Raw genomic sequence first — 22,694 nt, 5'->3', positions numbered from 1 at the left:
GTAAAAAGAAGTAAATATTTATTTCTTCTTACTTTGAAAACATGATAAATAAACACAATATATAAATATATAGTAATTATAATTTTAATTTATATCTTACAATAAATTTGATAAAATATTTAATTAATGGTGAATAAACTAATGTCAAAAGAAATTTCATGTTTACAGGACGTTGAATGTCAGAGGGTAGATATTCATATAGAGATATCTTGGAGCTTAGAACAATTAAAAATATATGATTTATTATCTATATAGACAATATTCTTATTCATGTTATCTGTGGGAAATATCTTTTGTCATGACAAATAACGTCAATTTGTCAACTATTTTCATGATCACTATTAGAATTTTTCAATGATTTGTTTTATAATATTTAGCTCAATTAATTGTTAAAAGTATGCCCAAGATCTTTGTTATAATTAAATAGCTGCAACAAAAAAGTGGATCGCAATGGACGAAACGAAGATGTCCAAGGAGTCCACTGTAATGAAAGGTGTGTTTTCGTTTCTGATTTATTTGTGTAAATACTGCAGGAAGTTGAGAAGTGTTTCTGTTTCAAGTTGAAGATGGGTGCGAAGGCGGCTCTGCTCCTGGGCAGGCGAGACGGGATCTCGAAGAGGAGTTTAACATGCAGAGGGCTAAAATGAAAGAGTTATTCTTGCAGAAAGAAGGTTCGTAGTTCACAGATGTTGGACGCGTTGGTTCAGATTGGCTAACCATGTTGTCATCTCGCCGTTAGTAACCCCATTGTTCTGTGTAACGCATAATTGGTGATGGAATTTTCATTTTTAAGTGCGTGTGATATGGTCTTTTCTGATCTTATACTTAAACAATACTAAAATATTAATATTTAAACTATAATAGTGTACTGTACTTTTCAATATTGCATGATTTTGTTTAGTTATTGTTTTTAATATATTATGTGGTTATATAAATTCAATTTTGTGATTATTTTTTAAATTAATTAATATTATATCATAATTAAACACTACTAATCATATTTAAATGACTAATGATCTAAAGGTATTATAATAATTTGCTTTTTAATATCAAGTGAGCCTTTTAAGTATTTTATTAATTAAATCAAATCAAATGTATTTATTCCAGTAAAATTTACAAAAAAGTGTTTCTTCTACTCATTGATTCAAATTAACTTCACAAATATTTAGATTAATATATAACAATATCGGTGAATCAAACATCTTCCCTATAAAGTTTCACTTAAGAGTATGATTGCAAAAATTATTCTAAATGTTTAAATGCCTAACTTAAAAAATAAATTACGTGTACTTCAGGCCGCAAGTATTTGCTGTAACCTATTTTATTCAAGTCTTGCCAAGAAACTTATAGTACAAAATAATTTGTTTTACTATTAAGACTTATGGCGTCATTTTTAATTATTTGAATACAGTTTATTCTATGCTTCTTAATTTATTTGGTGTATGAAATAAAATGTATACACATTTGAAATTTAACTTAATAACTATTTGAGATTTGAATCCTAATTAAGTCTTAACCTAACTTAATAAGCTCGAAACCTTCTCCTCAAAAGGGAGAGGAGGCCTTAGCCCAGCGGGGCATTAACAGGCTGTTACTGTTGGTATATGTTATTTTTGTAAACATCGACATTCTTCCATGAAGTCCAATTATGTGTATAATTATACATATTATTGGACTGCTAACCTAAAAATAAGAAATAATATTTTGTTATATTAATAATGCTATGATACAATAAAAATGAATAAATGTAATTTGTTACGTAGATATGTATTGTAATAATTATGTTAATAGAATGCAATAACAATATGTAAATAATCATATTATATAATAGTATCAACCAGACAAGATATGAATACATATTTTTAATAAGTATTTTCCGAGATTGCTTTTAAATGATATTTAAATTTGGGTTAATTTACAATAAGGAGGCCAGTTCTACTACCATTACGATAATGTGAATATTGTTTCATTTTTAGGGTACAAACTCTGGTTGCGTTTTGTTTGAAATTCTTGTACCTTCACTTCACCTTATCCAATAAATAGGTAGATTGCTGACCTTAAAATCCCTGCCAGCAGTTATTCAAAGATGATGGAAGTTAATATTAAATGATTATCTTAAATGTTAATGTAAAGCGGTTGAATGAGTTAAATTTTTATGTTTTATAGAGAAATGCTTGATATATGATGGCTGGCTGTCGTTTATATAATTATGTTAAGGATGCGTTGAAATCAAGTTGCTGACTGATTTTGTGCAGTTTTTTAGTATTTCTTAAAAAAAATCAGTATAAACAAAATCCTTAAGTTTCTAATCAAAGCAGACAGCGCAGTGGGTAGAACATGTGAAACTCGCTGGTTCAAATCCAAGCAAGCACAACTATTTTTTTATGAGCATAATTCATCCGGTTCTTGTCGGTGAAAGGAAATATAGGTAGGAAAATCTAGCAAATGGTTATACAACCGCATTTAAGCCACCTTGTTGAATAAGCTAATATAACTTTCTGCTCAAAACGTGAGGAAATCTTAGCACATCAATATGAATCACTATTTGGATTCTCCTTAGTTTAGTTACTTTTAAAATTATAGAAATTTAAGTCCAGAACAATCTAGAAAATATGGTAATTCTACTTGATACATGTTGACTCAATTTATGCTTATATTAGTTTCTGAATTTAACAACTATCGTTTTGTTACAGAGGACCTACGTCAGTTGATGCTAGAGAAGCAACAGCTTGACTCTGAGGTGCTGGGCCTGAGGGCTGAGCTCCAGCAGTTGCAGATATTGAGCGAAAACCAGAAGTCGGAGATTCAGAACTTGCAGCTACTTGTCAGTGGTATGTACTATTAATATTTAATTTAATTTCTTCAAGTAGACTTATAGACACATTTGAAATAGAAATTATTTTTGAGATTGATTTAAATGTAAAACTACTACCGTCGCATTCATCTTATATTTAATAAATAAAAACTCAGACAGTATTCATTAATTAAATATAGTAACAAGTAAGGTAACAGCCTGGTATTGTCCCACTGCTGGGCTAAAGCCTCCTTTCCCTTTTGAGAAGGTTTGGAGCTTATTCCACCACGCTGCTCCAATGCGGGTTGGTGGAATACACATGTGGCAGGATTTTAAGTTAAATTAGACACATGCAGGTTTCCTCACGATGTTTTCCTTCACCGACAAGCACGAGATGAATTATAAACACAAATTAAGCACATGAAAATTCAGTGGTGCTTGCCCGGTTTGAACCCACGATCATCGGTTAAGAATCACGCATTCTAAGCACAAGGCCATCTCGGTTCTCATTAAAAATATTCAAAACATATATTTATCGCATTTATATAATTAAAAACACAGCTCTCATTATTTCTGTGATAGTTTTTCTCGTTATCAGAAATAATATTTTAATCGCAAGTATGAAATTTAATGTTTTCCTCAACGCTCTCGTAAGTCGTGCGCGAGCTGGTTGTATTGGCTGGATAAATGCTACCAACATTTTGTTTTTGGGGTCCTAAAGGTAATAGATTTGTTATATAAAATAACAGCTAAGACCGGCAACGCACCCGCAAGCCCTCGTGTGTTGCAAGTCCATGTGTGGTGGTAGTCACTTTCCATCAGGTGAGCCACGTGCCCGTGTAATTGTCTGCGTTTTACATAAAAAAAACAGTTTCTAAAAGTCCCACTGAAGGGCCAGGTGCTCTTCTTTGAGGAGAAAGATAGAGATGCTTAATTTTAATAAGGGTTATTTAAACAACAACAGAGACGGTGGAGGCGTCGTCGTCGGGCACGGAGGAGGTGCGGCGTCTGCAGGCGCGGAACATCGAGCTGGAGCAGCAGCTCGCTCAGCTGCGACAGCAGCAGCAGGTGACAGCCGACGTTTATTTCACTTTATATACCAGTACACGTAGTATATTATGGTGTACATGTAACGAGACACTAATATGCCCTTGTCACTAGTCTGTCTTTCAGGAGACACAATGTTTGAATGTTTGTCTTCTTTAAATATATATATAAGTAATGTTGATCCCGTAACTAAGAACTCTTCGATTGAAATGGAATATACCTTAGCTTAACTTTAAAAGTTTTTAAAATTGTACATGTATAATATAAAAGAATTTGTGTCCACGTTTGTCTGTAGTTAACTTTAGAATCGTGGAGTTTTCACTTTTGAATTGTCATGTTGGAGTTTTGAAATGAATGCAAAGTTACCAACGGCTAATTTCATAATTATACGTCGCAAGCAGTTACAATGACATTCTTATCTATAATTAGTTAAAAAGTCTTATTCTAGAAACTGTACGTTGTGTTAGAACATGTTTGCATATTCAATTGTAGTTACAATATTCTGTAGCGGGTTTTCCTAGAATTTCCTTCGTCTATTCTGCCTCAAACGGTGCCTTATCGGTGACGAGCTCATTACCCTATCGCTACTTAACCCGTTTGTTGTGCACTTAACGATTCAGTAACCGAGTGTCCACTATCCGTTTCGTTATATATATAACGTTACATTTAGTATTCTAGCGGTTCAACTATTACCTGGAAAGAGGACGTACTAATATATCGAATTGTCTCCTTTTAATTACATCGTTGAAACGAAAATTATCGAGTGTTTTCGTGTAACGTGTTTTGCACGCCTCGTTAAATATTGATGAATAAAAACAAGCTTTTATTTAATATACTGAAACCGATACAATATGTTTTACTCCATCGGTTGAGTGGAAAGAAATAATAGTAAATAATAGGTCGTAAAGAGGCGAGTGTGTGAGTATGTCTGTGCGCGGTTGGCAGGAGCTGTCGCTGGCGCCGGCCACGTTCGTGCGCTCGCTGGCGCGCAAGCTGGGCGCCGACAGCGACGCCGAGCTGCCCAACGTCAAGAAGGTACGCGCACACGTTTCGCCGCTCTCGCCGTGCAGCGGGCGCGGCCTGTGATTATAAATTAACATAATATCATGACCTCGACGTGACGTCTGACAAAATATTAAAAAGTTCCACCTATAATTAATGAAATCGTTCTTATATATTTCTTTCTTTTTTCCTTAATGTTTAAACGATTGTGTAATTTTTCTACTAAGTCTAATTTTTCACAAATACTATAAAAAAATCGAATACTTACCAATATCAAATGTAATTCACTAACAAAAGTGAAACGCATAAAGTTATAATGATGAAATGTTGTGTCAACGCACACTAAAGCGACAATTATTGCAGTGCGAAGACAACGAGCTGCTGCGCTCCATCATCCAGCCGCTGGAGATGGAGATCGCGGCGCTTAAGAACAAACTGCGGGAGAACGACGCGCAGCTGCAGGAGGCGCTGGTAAATATATACATATACTGATTATGTCCTCCAGACCGATTTCGGCCACCGCGAATCTCAAGAGAGATTAGCCAACTGCGCAGGAGATATTATAGTGCACAAGTGTGTGCGCAAACACAGGTACACTCTCTATTCCCTCAATCTCATAATCCGAACACGACCGAAAAGAGTTCAGGCGCAGGACCAACGGATTTACGTGCTTTCCGAGGCACAGAGTGTTCACAGTTCTAACTTCTGCTGCAACTGGGCTGCTGCTGAGAATTTTCTGATAGAAAAACCCAATAGTTTTATTGGTCCGACCTGGGAATTGAACCTAGGACCTTCGGATCTGCGGCCTTACGTTAAGTCACTAGACCAACGAGGCTTATACAAACTTGTGATCCCGATTATTATTCCGGGTTGGGCCAATTACCACATTGGTTTTTCGTGTTAAGAAATTATCACTGGCAACCTGAAGTTGGTAGTTGCCAGTGTAACATCGCCGCGCTTCGGTGCGCACGTGCACACGTGCGCACGTGCGCACGTGTGCACGTGCGCACGTGTTACGCACGCAGAGCGCGCACGTTAGGTATCGCAACTTATGTGCACTGGTTTTTTATAAAATGAATTTCAACTACTGTATTATTTATTTTCGAAATAAAAAGTTTTAAATTTATTTTTACTGATAAACTGAATCTACGAGGAATACTCAACGAGTTTATGTGGTGATAAAAGTTTCGTTAACTGTTCCAGAAAGCTAAAGCGAACTCGACCAGCACGAACAGTAGCGCCGGGGACGCGAAGACAGACTCCGGTAATAACCCTTAGAAATAAATTGAACTGCCGCTGAAGCGCTTGCAGGATACGGAGTAATATTGGTTCTCGAACACAGCGTACGCGCCCTTAGAAATGGAATCAATTTAACTTTCTTGGTTGGAGCCTTACAACTTTAAGAGCTGAACGTTGTAGTAGTAAAATAAAACTTCTTCTTGTAGAACAGTAGAATATCGTGGAATTCGTGGAATGATTTATTGAAAAACGGTACGAGTATACATACAAAAAGTGAACTAAAAATTAACCAATCAGAATACAAGAAAAATATAAGTTGTAAAAATGATTACAAATGCGCGCGTCTACATTAAAAGTATTGATTTTGATTGGCGCGTAAAAACCTGTTTTGCGTCTTACTCCCGCGCTTGATTCCCCACTATCGATGCGCGGCTGATTCTACAAATACTCGTTTTACCGCGGCGTGGCGTTTAGTCAGTTCGAGCGGCGCGTGGAGTGAAGACGTGTTTCAGAAGAAGTCAGGAAGTTGTCGTTTTCATTGAAGAAGTGAAACCAATTGAAGCGATATTATGTGAAGATTATAATTATAAAAACAGCTGTTTTAGGAGCTTGACATCACGTCATACTACGTCATTGCATGCTGCTTCTTGTTTCAAATAAACAGTTCTTTTTAGAGCTATTCATTGTTTCAAACGATGACGTCAAATAATGAGGCATGCGTGGCGTGTGTATCGTTGTTGCTACGCGTACTGCTACACAACCAAGGCATCAAGTGGTTACAGCGAACTTTAGTTTTGTCGTTCAAGTTTGAGGGATGAGTGAGCTTTCAAACTGGACCCACAGGCACAAGGGACACAACATCTTAGTCGCCATCGCGCATCGACTATATTGTATATGTACGATACTATATGTATATGTATCGGGCGAAGGTGACAATTCACCATCGGGTGGCCTGTATGCCCGCCCGCCCAGCGACGTAACAGTCGGTGTCGTCCCCAGAGCGCGCCGGCTGCGACATGTGCGCCAACTACGAGCGGCAGCTCGTGGCCGAGCAGGCGCGCGCCGACGCCGCACGCGAGCGCGCGCACACGCACCAGCACGCACTCGCGCTCGTGAGTGCCCGGCGATATATACTACGACGCACTTACTGTACTCGTTTAGCTTCGCATTATTAAAACCAGTGGTAGCGCTTTGTGCAAGCTCGTCTGGGTAGGTACCGCCCACTCATCAGATATTCTACCGCAAAACAGCAGTACTTTGTATTGTTGTGTTCCGGTTCGAAGGGTGAGCGAGCCAGTGTAATTCTGTAATTACACAGGGCACAAGGGACATAACATCTTAGTTCCCAAGGTTGGTGGCGCATCGGTGATGTAAGCGATGGTTAACATTTCTTACAATGCCAATGTCTGTGGGCGTTGGTGACCACTTATCATCGTGTGGCCCATATGCTCGTCCGCCTTTCTATTCTATAAAAAGAAAAAAAAACTACCGGCCGACGAGAAATTCTCCATCGGTCCCTCGAGCCGGACGTCGGCCGGGCCCCTCCCGAGTGTGCTCCCCGGCAGGCGACGGAGGAGCTGGAGGGCGTCCGCTCCGTGCACGACGAGACCATCCGCAGCTGGCAGGCCGAGCGAGCCAGCGGCGCCGCGCGCCTGGCCGAGCTGGCCGACGCGCTGCGGGACGCGCGGGACGAGCTGGCGGCGCGCGCGCGGGACGCCGACGGCGCCTCGCAGCGCGCGCTGCAGCACGTCACCACGCTCACCGTGCAGCGCGAGACGCTGCAGCGCAAGCTGGACAGGTGACGCCGCCCCGCCCCCCGCCGCCCGCCGCCCCCTCGCGACCGCCGCTGACGCCCGCCTCCTGTTTCAGCCTGGAGCGCGACAACGCCATGCTGATCGGCCAGTACACGAAGAAGGCTCTGGAGATGCAAAACGAGATAATAAACTTACCGGACAATGTTGCGGTGAGACGCCCTTCCCTTTATCGGTGATGATCTACCGGTGCAAGCACTCGTGGTTGCCGGTCGAGTCGACTACGAGAAATATCCTCTCTCCCAATATTGCACCGCGCTCATGTTCTGTGTCGTTTTAATTGTATTCCTTATGGCTCCACACCAATATCGCCGGTTGACAAAAACCAGCATATTTGTTTTAATATTGAAATGCCAGCTCCCGGTTCCGGTCCACAGGAGCTGCAGGAGCAGTGCCTGCAGCTGCGCGAGCAGCTCATCGTGTGCGAGACGGGGCGCGAGCGCGCGGTGGAGGCCGAGCAGGACCTGCGCGCGCAGCTGCTGCAGCACGCCGGCCTGCTGCACCGCAGGGAGGACGAGCTGCTGCAGCGGGACACGCAGCTCCGGCAGGCGCAGTACGAGCCCTCTTACACTATAAGCAATCGATCAATCACCTCATTGCTGCGACGGTGACCATTGTCAACGCAGGCTACTAAACTGTGTACTATATTTTATAGCAAAAAAGTGAGTGCGCTAACACAAGTCTATTGTCTCACTCTCATAATCCGATGGGACGGCAAATCCATGCATCGGAAGTGTAAACACAGCCAATTTTCAAACTCCAGGTTAGTGACAATGACTTTTTATTGGCACAACCCGAAACTTGAACCCAGGACCTCAAATTTAAGCATTATAAGCTATAGCTAAAGTTATCAAGGTGATCACTTAGAAGAAATCGTGACACAAATGATAACCAATTAGGCTAAAAAATGAAATACGGCCATAAATTAATCGTAGAGAGGAGTTGGACCGGTTGCAGACTGAACGCGAGCAGATGAAGGAACTGGCGGACAAGCTGCGACACTCCAACGACATGATCGAGCAGTTACTAGAGGATAAGGTATAATAGAGATAGAAGATACTTTCATCTCATCTTCTCGACAGAAAAAGCTCTTGGCCCACCAGTCGGACATTAACATACTCTTAATATACTATAAATACTTTATTTTTAAACAAAAAATTGGTAAAGTTGATTTCTCGAGCAGAATTCATACAGATAAATAGTTCATCGCTATATTTTGTCCTCTGTATAATATTTTCATACCATTATAAAGTATGTCTGATTCGTTATAAAAAAATATTGGTGTTTCTACCAGATTATATGTTTACGAACTTGCACGTAAATATAAGCTTAATTAATTTATTAACATAATTTTTATTCCATTGTGGTAACACAGAAACGACTGCAGACGGAAGTGAGCGAGGTGCGGCAACGCGTGGGAGTGCTGCAGCAGGAGCTGGACAACAGCGAAAAGGTGCAGCAGGACTTCGTGCGGCTCTCGCAATCGCTACAGGTACATACCGGGCACGTCCAGGGCCCGTTGGCGAGGCTATCAAAACAGGCAGTAGAGACGTTTATATTTACATAGGCAACATGGCGATCGAGCTTTGTGCAAGCTCTTCTGGGTACTCACTAACCACTCATCTCATATTCTACCGCCAAATAGCTATATTTAGCATTCTTGTGCTCCGGTTTGAAGGGTGAGTGAGTCAGTCTAACTACAGGCACAAGGGACATAACATCTTAGTTCCGATGGTGGCGCATTGGTTATGTGAGGAATAATAAAGAAGGTTAATATTTCAGGCTCCAATGGTGGTGATGACCATTTGTCATCAGGTATATTATGAAAAAATAACAAGTACCATCATGAGGTTAAATGCGGATTCCGGATATTTTTTAAAGTAACTAAGTCAAAAATTAAAGCAAGTATGAAAAAAATTATGTTAAACGATACTAAGTTTTTTAGTGTTAATGAATAAGTCGTTATCGTAATACGAGAAATATTCATCTAAACTTCTTTCTCACTCAAACGCGCTCATATCTCAGGTGCAACTACAGCGCATCCGCGAGGAGGACACGGAGGTGCGATGGCAGCACGACGAGGACGTCAGCGAGTGTCCCGCCTGTCACACCTCACTACCGACTGTCAAGAAAAAGGTACCTCACACCATAGACCAGGAATAAGGGATTTCCGTAATAGTCGGTTAACTGGCAGGACGTCGTCCCCGTCCGCCGCCGTCGTATGTAAGAGCCCCCTGCGCAGGTGCACTGCCGGCACTGCGGGCGCATCTACTGCGGCGCGTGCGTGTCGCACAGCGTGCCGAGCGGGCCGCGCGGGCTGCCGGCGCGCGTGTGCTCCGTGTGCCGCACGCTGCTGCAGCCGCACGCCGCGCCCTACTTCAGCACGCGGCCCCCCCACTCGCCCGACTAGCGCCCGACGCGTCGGACGCTCTCGCTCGTTGACCGGTGCCCCTCCATTAAATTTCGTAAGGAGCTGCGTAGGAGGCCGTCGATACGGAGAAATACACTTTTATTTTTTATTCTTTAGCGAGTATACGGCGACTCAAACGAGGACACTTTGCAGAACCCCACGCTTAAAGTTTGAGCTGAATCGTTTCCGATCTGGAAATTTAAATCAAAGTAAACCGCTCCCTTTGTATCTGAAATAAACAAATTGTAATTAATGATGGGATTCGAGATATATTCGGTAATAGTGTAACATTGATTTCGGAAACGACTCGCTTACAAGTAGCTTAATGTATTAGAAAGATTATTTCATTTTTGTATAGTTTAGTGTAATGTGAAGTGACCATCGATACGAGGCCCGCATCGATCCTCTTCCGCTCGGCTCGTTTCGGAACTAACTACTCTAACCTTTCGTTTTCGTATTGATGGCTACTTTCTATATTACATTAATCTCATTGAAATATTGTAAATAACTTATCACATAGTCCTTTAGTGTAGTTAGTATGAATTTTGAAAGGTTTAACTTTGATAAAGGCGCTGCAGTTCGACGCTGTTGCATTTCAAACGTCTTTACGTTGTTACGTTTTATGTATTAAGGAATTGGCGCAATAGACCCTGGGGTCAAGTGATAAATAAAAAGTGCTAATGAACATATACAATACGTTACGGGGGAAACTCGACGGTTCCATATTATGCGGAATTTTATTGAGTATATATTCGAAAATAATTATTCAAAAACTTTATTTACATGTCACGGTGATGTATGAAGAACTGAACGCAAAACAAGACATTTTATAACCACTATTGTCAGACAAGTTATAATTCTTGTAGTCGGTATAAGACTTTGCTTAAACACGTACACACATTTGCAAAAATCGGCTGAGGCGGTTATATGTAGAACATACCTACTGATATCAACTATCAGATTGAACTCCATTTTTAGAAACGCTTTTCAAATCTCACTAGTTTTATATTTATCTGAATTGTTAATTGTCGATGGCAACCTGTGGCACAATAGGCACCAATGAGCGTGCAGTATTTACTCTTTAATTAATCCGACGTTGATCAACGTTTCAGAAAATGGTGGTGAGTGTACGGTAATCACTTAAATGTCACGATAATCCGCATAATGTGCTGTTACTTGAGTGTTATGTTAAATAAATGTAGTTAAAATATTGTAAGATAGATATTTTATTGTAAATAAAGAGCTCGATATTGAATATTGTATTTTTATTTCACAAAGAAAACTAAACAGGTGTTTTCTAATTTGCATTTTATTGTTGTCATTATTTTCAATGAACATTATACATGAAGAGATAACGACCGAGTAATGTCATAATACAATAACTTAGAACTATGGAATAACGAAATTTAAATCTAGTCATTATAGTTTTCAAGGCTGAGCGTGATGACGTCACTAACGAGGCAGTCGGCCGGCTGGAAGCAAAAGAAAACATCAATTACATAATTGTGATACTTAGTTTTTTTTTTTATATAGAATAGGAAGGCGGACGAGCATATGGGCCACCTGATGGTAAGTGGTCACCAACGCCCATAGACATTGGCGTTGTAAGAAATGTTAACCATCGCTTACATCACTTATGCGCCACCAACCTTGTAAACTAAGATGTTATGTCCCTTCTGCCTGTAATTACACTGGCTCACTCACCCTTCAAATCGGAACACAACAATGCCAAGTACTGCTGTTTTGCGGTAGAATATCTGATGAGTGGGTGGTACCTACCCAGACGAGCTTGCACAAAGCTCTACCACCAGTAGTAGTAGTTATCAAGTTATCGTTTTTAGAATACGTACTATTATTCGTTTTTGATAATAACAAGTCTTTAAATCAATCAATTAAATAAAACTTGGTTCTTATCTATCTTATATCATTACGGTTGCAGTTGTAATAATAATAATCTTAGCGTATAACACAGCCCGTACCTCCGAGCAGATGCCCACGAGCGCGTCCGCGCATCCGTAGAACTCCTCCTTGAGCGAGATGACGATTGTCTGCAGCGAGCCCTTCTTGGAACGGATGAAAGACGCGACCTTGCCGATGTTGGTGTTGTCCAGCGCCGCGTCAATCTCGTCCAATAGGAAGAACGGCGCCGGTTGGAAACTGCATCACAAATTTATAAATATCTAAATAACTAGCGCCGTATCCAGTCTTGCTACAATTTCTTGAACACACCGGGCGTTGATCAGGATGCCACAAACAATTATTTGTTTTTGTGTCAATAGTTCGTCAGTTGTCGATATTCAAATTTTAAATTCACATATTTTTAATATTTGATATTATATAAAACGCGCGCTGGCGTTTGGATAGAAAACGTGATCACGCTTTAAATTGTCGTTGGCAGTAAAGAGCGTAGCATTCGTAGCAGTAATAGGGCAAGACTTCGGTAGATATACCTGTGTATCGCGAAGAGCAGCGCGAGCGCGGCCACGGTCTTCTCCCCCCCGGAGAGGTTGGACATGGGCTGGAAGCGCTTGCCGGGCGCCACGCAGTTGTAGTTGACGCCATCCAGGTACGGCTCCTCGGGGTTCTCGGGGCCCAGGAACGCCTGCGCGGACTGGTTCATCGCGAGCGCCTGGCGACCGGTTGCACAATTAAAGCATATAATAATATAATGGCATATTTGTTTTTATTTTACGTTAAGTACCTTGTAAATGGCATCGATTTCATTAGCGACGTGCTCGAAGCACATCATAAACTTGTCGTGACGTTCTTTCTTCACCTAAAACATTCCGAAGATATAAGAGATTTTTTATAAGAGAATTTTGTGAACATACATATACAGTAACAGCCTGTTAATGTCCCAGTGCTGGGCTAAGGCCTCCTCTCCCTTTTGAGGAGAAGGTTTGGAGCTTATTCCACCACGCTGCTCCAATGCGATTTGGTAGAATACACATGTGCCAGAATTTCAATGAAATTAGACACATGCAGGTTTCCTCGCGATGTTTTCCTTCACCGTCAAGCACGAGATGAATTATAAACACAAATTAAGCACATGAAAATTCAGTGGTGCTTGCCCGGGTTTCAACCCACGATCATCGGTTAAGATTCACGCGTTCTAACCACTAGGCATTCTCGGCATCTAGAACATACATATGTATTATATAAATTATCTGAATATATAAAGTTGCATCAGATATAACAGAGTACCTCATTGCTAAAGCAGCATCTTTCAGGCAACCTTCGGTTGATGACCAATTTTAAATTATGTCTGAACACAATAAATAAGTAAATGTAAGATGTATTTAAATATACTAATAAGTCATAAACACAAATACATAATAAAACAATAATATAAAAATAATGTGTGTTCAATGTAACCGGTGCGAAACCAGGGTGTATAGTATAAATAAATTATACAATCATTGACTTATACTGCAACCAATTCAGAACTTAAATAAAGTATACAACTTTATGAGAAATATTATTAAATATTTAAATAATATCATCATAATACCTTTTCGAATGCTAGCTTCGCCTTATGCGCCCGCTTCCTCGCCGCGACGAAAGCTTCATTCGTTGCGTTCACCTTCTCACGCACCTCATTCAACTTTTGCATAGCCTGAAATTATAATTATTGAAATTAATATTTTTTTATTTGTCACATAATGATAACTCGTCCCAACAATTATTTTATCGTTAAACTGTATTCTATATTGCAGTTTGTATGTTTTAGTGAGCCAGTGTAATTAAAGACACAGGACAATTGCATCTTAGTTCTCGTTGTTAAGAAATCCTTAAAATTGGGCTCGATTGGCACTAATGACTACACGTCATAAGGCTGTCCATGTGTTGGTCTTGTTATAATTATTTAGTAACAAAAAGTCTACATTTGATACTCGAGATGATCCAGTCCAGCACAACTGAGTTTAATTGGTATTTCTAATTCATCCCGAAGTCGGCGCTGAATAGAATACATCTTGAGGAATTCAATCTAATGGAATAAAATCTTGAAGAGAGGAAAAAATCCTTTAGAGGGGTAGGATAATTGCCACGAAGCGGGACATTTACGAGCTGCTATTAACTTATTTAAGTGAAGAAAATGAAGGACCGTACCCTCATGTTGGGCGCCTGTATCTTGTCGACTGTGTTCTGCAGTGAGTTGATGCTCTTCTGCAGCTTGTCCGCCTTCCGCTTGATCTCGTCCGGCTCCTCCAGCTCTCGCAGCGCTTCGCCCAGCGAGCGGTAGTCCACACGCAATCTGACCACGAAAAACTGTTACTATTGGTTCAATACTAATACTGAACCGATTCTGATAAATCATATTTGGTAAACAGATGTAAAAAATCTGTAAATATATGATAAGATTTTAATATGCTTGCTTAAAATTTGATCGAACAAATAGTAAAATTTCTGTTTGCATTTTTAATTAAATTAAAAAATCTCTAAAATGGGTTTCTATAATCAGTGTGTATATATTGGCGAAAAAAGTGGTGTATATATTATTCCAGACATACAGAGTTCCGTTACAAATAGCATAATGATGGCATAGAAGGATCGAGAGTAACCTGGAGTCTCGGAGGTGCAGTTGCGCGCTGGAGGCACTGGACTGCTCCGACTCGCCCTCCGCCGTGTCATCCAGGCTTCCCTCCAGCAGCGGGATCATTATGTCGTCGATCTGAATACGAATGATATGAGACGACATACACATGTTTTAAATATTAGTTTGCAAGAAAATGAACATGTTGGGTACAAAAAATAGCAAACCAAACGAGATCATAGTCAAAACTGAGATTTTCTACAAGACAAGGAAGCTACTCGTTTCCAAACAGATATGGGTCGGCGCGGTCACCTTGCACTGGCGCAGGATGTTGTGGCGCTCGCTGCGGCGGCTCTCGATGCGCGCCTCGATGCTCGCGATCTGCTTCTGCACGCTGGCGATGTCCTTCTGCACGGCCGCCACCTCCTTGCGGGCCTGCGGACAGAGGGCGCTACAGTGCCGGCGGCGCGGCGGGCGGCGGCGGGGCGGGCTGCGCGCTCACGGCTGCCACGGCGTCGTCGGCGCGCTCCTGCTGCGCGCGCGCGGCCGTGCGGTCGGCCTTGAGCGCGTCGGCGCGGCGCAGCTCGCGGTCGATCTCCTGGCGCTGCTTGGCCTCGGCCTGGCGGCTGGCCTCCAGCTCGTCCTCGCCGTCCTGCGCCGTGCGCTCCCAGCGCGTCACGTTCTCTGCAACGCAAGGCGCGGTGGGTGCCGTGTGCGGCGCGCTTGGGGCGGCGCGCTTGGGACGGCCCCCGTGGAGGGTAGGGGGGGGTATAGTGCTCACTCTGCGTGTCCCGCGAGCGCTCGAACTCCAAGTTGGAGGCGATGCGGTCTATCTGCGCCTCGAACTCCATGCGCCGCTTGGCGCGCTCCTGCTGCGCGCGCAGCTCGCGCTCCTCGTACTGTCTGCAAACGAAATAGCACTGGCGTTAGAGTTTATATTTTTCAGACCATTTGAAAGAAAACAAAAAATAATTGACATTCTTCAGTCGATTCGTCTCGTTATCAGCTTCAAGGAGATAAGACGGGAGCGGACGTTACCGTATGTTGGCGACGCCGATGTCCCGGCAGAACCCGCGGAAGACGACGTCCTCGACGTTGTTCATGTTCTCCTTGATCTCCTGTATCTTGGCGTCGCGCGCGCAGATCGTGCGCTCGATCTCCTCGACTTGAGGCTGTAATTATACCGGAGTACACAGTTAGAGTTTATTGATATTATTAAAATATTGCGTTCAGTGATCTGCCAATCTCTCTTAAAGTATTACTTTATTAATGATGTTGTAAGGATATCTTTTCTTTGTACGTATTAATTATCCATTTAATAACAATATGAAGAACGACTGATGAACGAATGTAGAAGGAATCACGAACAACTCACCCCAAACATCTCAATCTTACGCTCCAGCTCCGCGAGCTCCGCGTCGAGAGTGCTTATTTGTTTTAACTGGAACATATTTATAAATTAAGTTTAGTTTCCGTTTCACTTATATGACGTCCTTATTGTCGTGTATCGTTTGACGTCCCTGTCTAGCCAAGGTCGGTGCGGACTGACGTCACGACGCCCGCATATTAATCATCATAAGTGAAACCGGAAATAATTTAATAATAACAGTATAATAAATACGACTTATAATATATAACAGTAAAATAATCATTATTTATTAATGTTATAAGATTAATTTGTTATAATATGTTGGTGTTGGTTTTATTAACAATATTTTATATATATAATATTACTTATATTGTAAATCAAAAATATAGCTATTATATAAAAATCAAATATTTAGGAACAAATGAAGTATTTGCGAAAGCTTTGATTTAAATGACTGAAAAATGTGACAATCAAAATATATAAAAAATATAAGGAAAGTTATCAGCTAGCAAGCGGCGTGTCGCTGCGTACCGTGGCGTCTCGGTCGGTGAGCGCGTACTTGAGCCTGGACTCGAGGCCGCGTATCTGCGAGTCCACCGTCGTCAGCTCGGACTCCTTGCGGGACTTCTTCATGGACTCGCGCAGCTCCTCCGTCAGTTTCTCCTGTTTACATGAATTGTAATATTTAATTATTTGCACATAAATCCCTCAGAGTACACGAGTTATGCATACCTCTCTTCATGGTTTAAAACTAATAATAATATTATTCGCTATTAGCCTAGAACATTGGTTTATTGTAATTTATAGAAAATAAAATTAATTAATAACTGTAATGTATATGACAAATTTAATTTAGTAGGAACTAACAGCTGAAGCAGCTCCAATGTCTAAAAAAAGGACAAACCACAATATATACGGTCGCATTTACATTAGTAGATACTATATAGCAACAAGACTGACCTTCTTGGCTTTCAGCTGTGAGAGGTGCTTCTCGTCCCAGCGCTTGGCTTTACGTGCGAGGTCCAGCGAACCGCCGGAGATGATGCCCGACTTCTGGTAGAACGTGCCGTCCAGAGCTAGGGCCTGTCGGGGCATCAATGTTTTAAAAAAAGTTTACTGAATAAGTTCAAAACTATTTCGTTCGATTATATTATATGGTCTTAAAAGATTTTCTTATGTAAATTTTAGTCTTTTGTAGGGAATGTTGTAAGATCAATGTGGAATGATGTAGTGACTGACGTCGTATCTACTGTTCTTGGTGCGATCGAGGTCGTAGGCCACTCGCGAGGCGTCCTCGGGGGTCTCGCAGACCAGCGCGTTGTTGGTGACGAACAGCACCGCGCGGTGTATGGCTGCCGGCTCGAACCGCAGCACGTCGAACAGCAGCTTCACGTTCTTGGGCTCCTTAATATCCCTGTGGACCAGCGAGACCTCCTGAGTGCGAAGCTACGACGATAAGCTACCTCGAACGTCGGAACTGGCCACCGCACCTCAGCCTCTCCCGCAGCGGCTTGGCCTGGATGTAGTCGAGCGGCAGGAAGGTCTCGGGCTCCAGCATGCGCTCCTTGAGCACCTGGATGCAGCGGCGCGCCGTCTTCTCGGTGTCGACGACGATGGCCTCCATGTACTTGCCGAGCACCTTGGTGATGGCCACGTTGTAGCGCTTGTGCGTGGGCTGGCACATGTTGATCATGCGGTCGTACACGCCGGGCACCTCCCGCTTGAAGCTCTCGACGATCTCCTGCTTCTTGCGGCGGCGCGCCTCCTCGTGCTTGTCCACGCGCGCGTCGCCCAGCTGCGCCGCCACGTCCTCCAGCGCGGCCTGCAGCGCCGTGGCGCGGCCGCGGCACGAGCCCACGTCGGCCTGCAGCTCGGCGCGCAGGCGGCGCTGCTCCTCCAGCGCCTGCTCCGAGCTCTTGATGTGCTCGTTCAGCTTCTCCACGCGCTTCGTCGCCTCGGTCCGCTCGTGCCCCTGGAACGGTCGTTCGTTTAGTCGATGCGCACCGGCAGTCGAGTTCGTTCTTTAGGCGTTTCTTTTGCAGACCTTCTGTCGATGTTTGTTCTCGACCTCCCCCTTGCGCCGCATCTCGTTGTCCAGCCGGTCCTGGTCCGCCTTCTGCTCTCGGTTGACGGAGTCCAGCTCCTGCAGGTAGCGCGCCGCCTGGCGGGACGCCTCCATCTTCAGCTCCTCGTATTCTCGAATCTGGAAGTCGATTATGTATACATAGAGCAGTCAATTTGTAACAAATATATGTAGATACGTAGCAGTAGCGAAGCGTCGGAGACCTGCGCTTCCTCCAGATGCACGTCAGCCCGCGAGGCGCTGGTGCCGAGTATGGAGGCCTCCCAAGTCGCCTTCTGCTCCTCTATCAGCCGCAGCTCCTCCTCCAGCTTGCTGCACACATATATGATTATTACAATTATATACCCTTGTTATTAAACAAAACTAAGCGAAAGCGATCGTCAAACAGCTGACCTGATGTCCGCCTGGTGCGCCTCGTGCGCCTTCCGGGCCTGCTCCAGGGTCTTAACGGCGCTCTCGAGCTTCTTCTGCGTGTGCGTCACGCGCTCCTTAGCCTTGATGAACGTCGGACGCTTCTTTGAAACCTCCGCTTCCTGTGTACATCACATACAGTTTGTTTTTAAACATTTACAGTATTATGATTTTCTACATGATAAAAGTGCACACAACACAATATTTTTCATAATTCGCTAGTAATTATTGATATTCTTTTGTTTTGAGCTCAATGGCCATATATAGCTACTAGTGTAAAGTTAATCATAAGCTTATCTCAATTGATATACTTGGCGGTAGGGCAAGGCAGGCTGTATAGGTACCACAAGCTCATCACATATTCTATCGTCGAACAGCAGTACTTGGTATTGTTGTGATCCCATTTATTGAGTGAGTAAGCCAGTGTAACGACAGACACAATGGACATAACATCGTAGTTCCCAAGCTTAGTGAAATTTGCAGTATAAGAGATGGGTAATATCTACCGATCTGCCATATATCTGCTATTTAAAAAATATATACATTTGCATTCAGAGGCACAGGAGTTTTAGCATTAACAGAAAAACCTTGTAGTATAAACCCTATACAATTTGCCACAATAAATATCCAGAGGCACATGGCCCATGTCTGCAATTACAGAGAACTTACCACTTCTCGTATATCTTGTTCTATCTTAGCAAGCTCACGCTGTATAGTTCCAGATTCTTTCTTTTTCTCCTTGAGTGCCTCCTCAGCCTTCTGCCGTTTCTTCTCCACCTTGGCCAGCTCTGCCTGCTTATGTTGCAACTCTTCTTCAGCTGATTGGATGTCTTTCTCATTGTGGTACAAATGAAACAATTGTAGTTCTACTTTTTGTTGTTGCTGAAAATAAAACAACCAAAAAAGTTTTCATAAATGTAGTATGTGAGTAAGTCATTTTTAATATAAAAAATTACTATAAAATATAATATAAATACTAAATTATATTGACATTATATTACATTTTTTGACAGCATTAGTGGCAGGGCTTGACGAATAAAAAAAAAAATTGATTTGATTATGTTGGGATTTAAATCAATTTCAAAAATGATCAGCTTAATAAGCTTGACTGTTCCTCAAAGAAACCGAGTCAATTTTAGTTAATATTATTTTATTGAATATTGACCAATATAAATATAAATATAAGTTGAAAATGTTCTTTATAATTATGACTTAAAACCCGAATGTTGAGTATGGTACAGTTATATCTTGGTATGTAATTTTGTATTTTTATAACATACAAAATTAAAATAAAAAGAACAAAATACAAATTTAAAGCAGAAACACGCTGTCTAAAAGATTGTCCTGTGGCATTGTACCCAAGACGCTGGCACTATTGCCTCTCTGCACCGCTAGACTCAACCTTTGGGCTAAATAAGAGCCAGCTCTTGGGTCACCAGAAGTGTGGACCAGTTTCTTAGAAATATCTTTTATGATTTTTTTTGTACCGGACGACCATGAACCCAATGTTTCAAAACCCAACAAGTCTTGGTGTGAACCATATTTAGTTACAGAAAATACTTTTATATTCAATTTACTTGCATCCATACCATTTTACAAAACCATATATATAATTCAAACAGTATCATACTTAAGGATATTGTTATCAACAAATTGAGACCTTTACATGGCATTTAAATTATATTGCTTATCGAAAGATGCATATTTAATGGGCAGACTACTAGTCTGGTTTGGTATCCGCATTATGCCTCTTGGTGACAATAATAGATTTTAAATCACTAGGTGGTAGGACTTTGCCTACCCATTAATTATTCATCTGCTAATCATCAATACTTAACATAACGGTGTGATCAGTGAGTGGAGCAGTAACATTGCAGGCACTATGGACGTAATGTCTTAAATCCTATGGCTGGAACTTTATTGACATTGACATGCAATATGTATTATTAGGTATTCTGTCCTTCAATTGGTGTAAAACAGTAGCAGTGTTATTAGGTAAAGGTGACAATTATAATCATGTGGGTTTTAGCTTGGCAGACAAACTTCCTATAACAAATTTAAAAAAAAGCAAGTAAAGTCATACCAATTCTTCTTTCAGTCTTGTGTACTTCTCAGCCTCCTCCTTTTCAAACTTGGCTTCCTTCCTTTCTGCAGCTACACCCTTCTTCTTTTGGTAAGAAAATTGAGCCTCCTCATCAGCACGATTCACTTCAGCGCGGCAGGCTTCATATTGCTCTTTTAAAACTCCAGAACTTGACACAATAAGATAGAAAGTTAAAGAAAAGCCTTGCATATATCATATATCATAGAAATATTCACGATACATGCACTTGCGTCAATTACATTTTTATTCACATACAGTGACTAAAAAATTTAATTTATGGGTTTCATTCATAAGTAATATATGCAATAAACACCCATGTTTGGATATTAATAAAATTCATAGTCCTAGTGTTACACAGCACTAGTGGTAATCAAAAAAGCTTTTAGATGTTGTTAAAGTTTTTAGATTATAACTGTCTTATATTAACATGTCACATTTCAAAAATCGATAGAAGCTTAGTATGTTTCCTCACTAACCCACTTATCTCCTCAAAAAGAGCAGTCCTTTCCTTGGGGTTTTTCATTGCGATACTTTCCACAGCCCCTTGGAAAACAAGGAAGTTCTTTGCTTTCACATTGATGCCAAGCTTTTCCAGTTCTGATAAATATTGGCTAACCGACACTGACTGTAGAATAGAAAATACACTATATTGATGATGATATTCATAATATATAATTAGAAATATGTTTTTTTTTTCTTTCATTTTTTTCTTTTTTTTTTCTTCATTTGAGTGTGCAATAAAGTGATTTATTATTATTATTAAAAAAAAGGATATATGTCTCTAGATAGGCAGAAGTAAAACTAAACAAATAAGTACTTACTCTTAAATTACTAGTACATTAACCTTTAAATTTACTATTTATTAAGACAGAGATTAACAAATATTTCATTATATGCTATAAAAAAAATTAATTACTTGTTAAGAAGATATACTGTAAAAAGTTTAATCCACAGAATCATATTTTGTTATAGGAACCAACCTAAGAAACTTAATCAATTTTGTTTTATAATCTTTAACAAATCATAAACAAAAACATTTTGTTTTCAAAAGTATGTTATCTATATATGACTAATACTATAATAACTTTTTCACACTGTCTTACATTTTGCGCATTTTCAAGGATTTGTTGTAAAACGGTATATATATAGAGTTACTGAATTTGAAACAACTTGCCTGTCCATCAATCTTATGGTCAGACGATTGCCCTATCACAGATCTCTGAAAGTGCTTCTCTGTCATATCCTCTAATATAAACGTTGCAGTCACAGACGCGCTGAAACAACATTAATATTGTAAATTTCCTTTAGCTGTTGTAATTGAATGCAAAATCTACAACTGTATGCAATGGATGAAAATTTTAACAAACTGAGCCTATTGAATAGGAAGAAGTGTAAAACTGGAATATTTACCTTCTTGACACAGGCTTGTTGATTGAGGCACCATGAATTAAATCACTAAGGCGCTTTACACGAAGAAGAGAAGTTTTTTCACCCATTACAAAACTTACGGCATCCATAAAATTAGATTTACCTAAAAGATTGAACCAAATTGACATATTAACTATTTTAAGTGATTGTAGAAAAAAAAATTAAACTTAGTTAATATTACCTGATCCATTTGGACCCACGACGGCGGTGAAAGACTTCAGAGGCCCTATGCGGTGATGCCCCCGATAGGACTTGAAGTTTTCCATATCTATGTACTTTAAAAACGCAGGCATTTTGTAATTTATAACAATTTATATGAAATACAACAATTCTACGGCAATTTTAGGGCGCCTTGGCGCCAAACATTTTTCGTCAACAATAATCAACAACGACAACTGACAGTAGTAAACTTTTAATTTACGGTTGACAAATTATGCAGGGCTGCCAACGCTTAACTATATA

General features: G+C 40.9%; 2 protein-coding genes across 4 annotated transcripts; one reads left to right on the top strand and one right to left on the bottom strand.

Moving 5' to 3' along the window:
* The first annotated feature begins 288 nt into the window (after positions 1 to 288).
* Positions 289 to 11,558, top strand: LOC126774050 (rab GTPase-binding effector protein 1). 3 transcript variants are annotated; one of them, XM_050495371.1, is made up of 15 exons: positions 289 to 493; positions 561 to 671; positions 2,694 to 2,831; positions 3,759 to 3,862; positions 4,787 to 4,876; positions 5,207 to 5,314; positions 6,047 to 6,107; positions 7,082 to 7,194; positions 7,648 to 7,880; positions 7,952 to 8,045; positions 8,271 to 8,446; positions 8,829 to 8,931; positions 9,269 to 9,385; positions 9,919 to 10,029; positions 10,136 to 11,558. In XM_050495371.1, exons 1-15 carry the CDS (start codon positions 451 to 453, stop codon positions 10,301 to 10,303), a joined length of 1,770 nt encoding a protein of 589 aa, XP_050351328.1. In that variant the 5' UTR covers positions 289 to 450; the 3' UTR covers positions 10,304 to 11,558. The 3 variants fall into 3 exon arrangements, with proteins under 3 accessions (XP_050351328.1, XP_050351329.1, XP_050351331.1); XM_050495372.1 differs by having other exon boundaries at positions 305 to 493; positions 567 to 671; XM_050495374.1 differs by lacking the exon at positions 561 to 671 and having other exon boundaries at positions 305 to 493.
* A 41-nt stretch (positions 11,559 to 11,599) lies between these two features.
* Positions 11,600 to 22,618, bottom strand: LOC126774037 (structural maintenance of chromosomes protein 1A). The gene is made up of 25 exons (XM_050495334.1): positions 22,414 to 22,618; positions 22,215 to 22,335; positions 21,975 to 22,078; positions 21,281 to 21,425; positions 20,784 to 20,952; positions 19,370 to 19,582; positions 18,683 to 18,822; positions 18,493 to 18,601; positions 18,251 to 18,409; positions 17,697 to 18,178; positions 17,446 to 17,620; positions 17,167 to 17,289; positions 16,738 to 16,869; positions 16,213 to 16,278; positions 15,876 to 16,009; positions 15,619 to 15,740; positions 15,340 to 15,521; positions 15,150 to 15,272; positions 14,866 to 14,975; positions 14,414 to 14,558; positions 13,815 to 13,919; positions 13,005 to 13,079; positions 12,754 to 12,932; positions 12,283 to 12,460; positions 11,600 to 11,775 (listed from the first exon to the last, which is right to left on the bottom strand). Exons 1-25 carry the CDS (start codon positions 22,523 to 22,525, stop codon positions 11,716 to 11,718), a joined length of 3,663 nt encoding a protein of 1,220 aa, XP_050351291.1. The 5' UTR covers positions 22,526 to 22,618; the 3' UTR covers positions 11,600 to 11,715.
* Positions 22,619 to 22,694: the final 76 nt, after the last annotated feature.

Source organism: Nymphalis io, chromosome 15, assembly GCF_905147045.1.
Source record: "Nymphalis io chromosome 15, ilAglIoxx1.1, whole genome shotgun sequence".
NCBI lineage: Eukaryota > Metazoa > Arthropoda > Insecta > Lepidoptera > Nymphalidae > Nymphalis > Nymphalis io.
The sequence above is the reverse complement of the archived record's forward strand: the minus strand, read 5'-3'. Positions and strand labels throughout refer to the sequence as shown.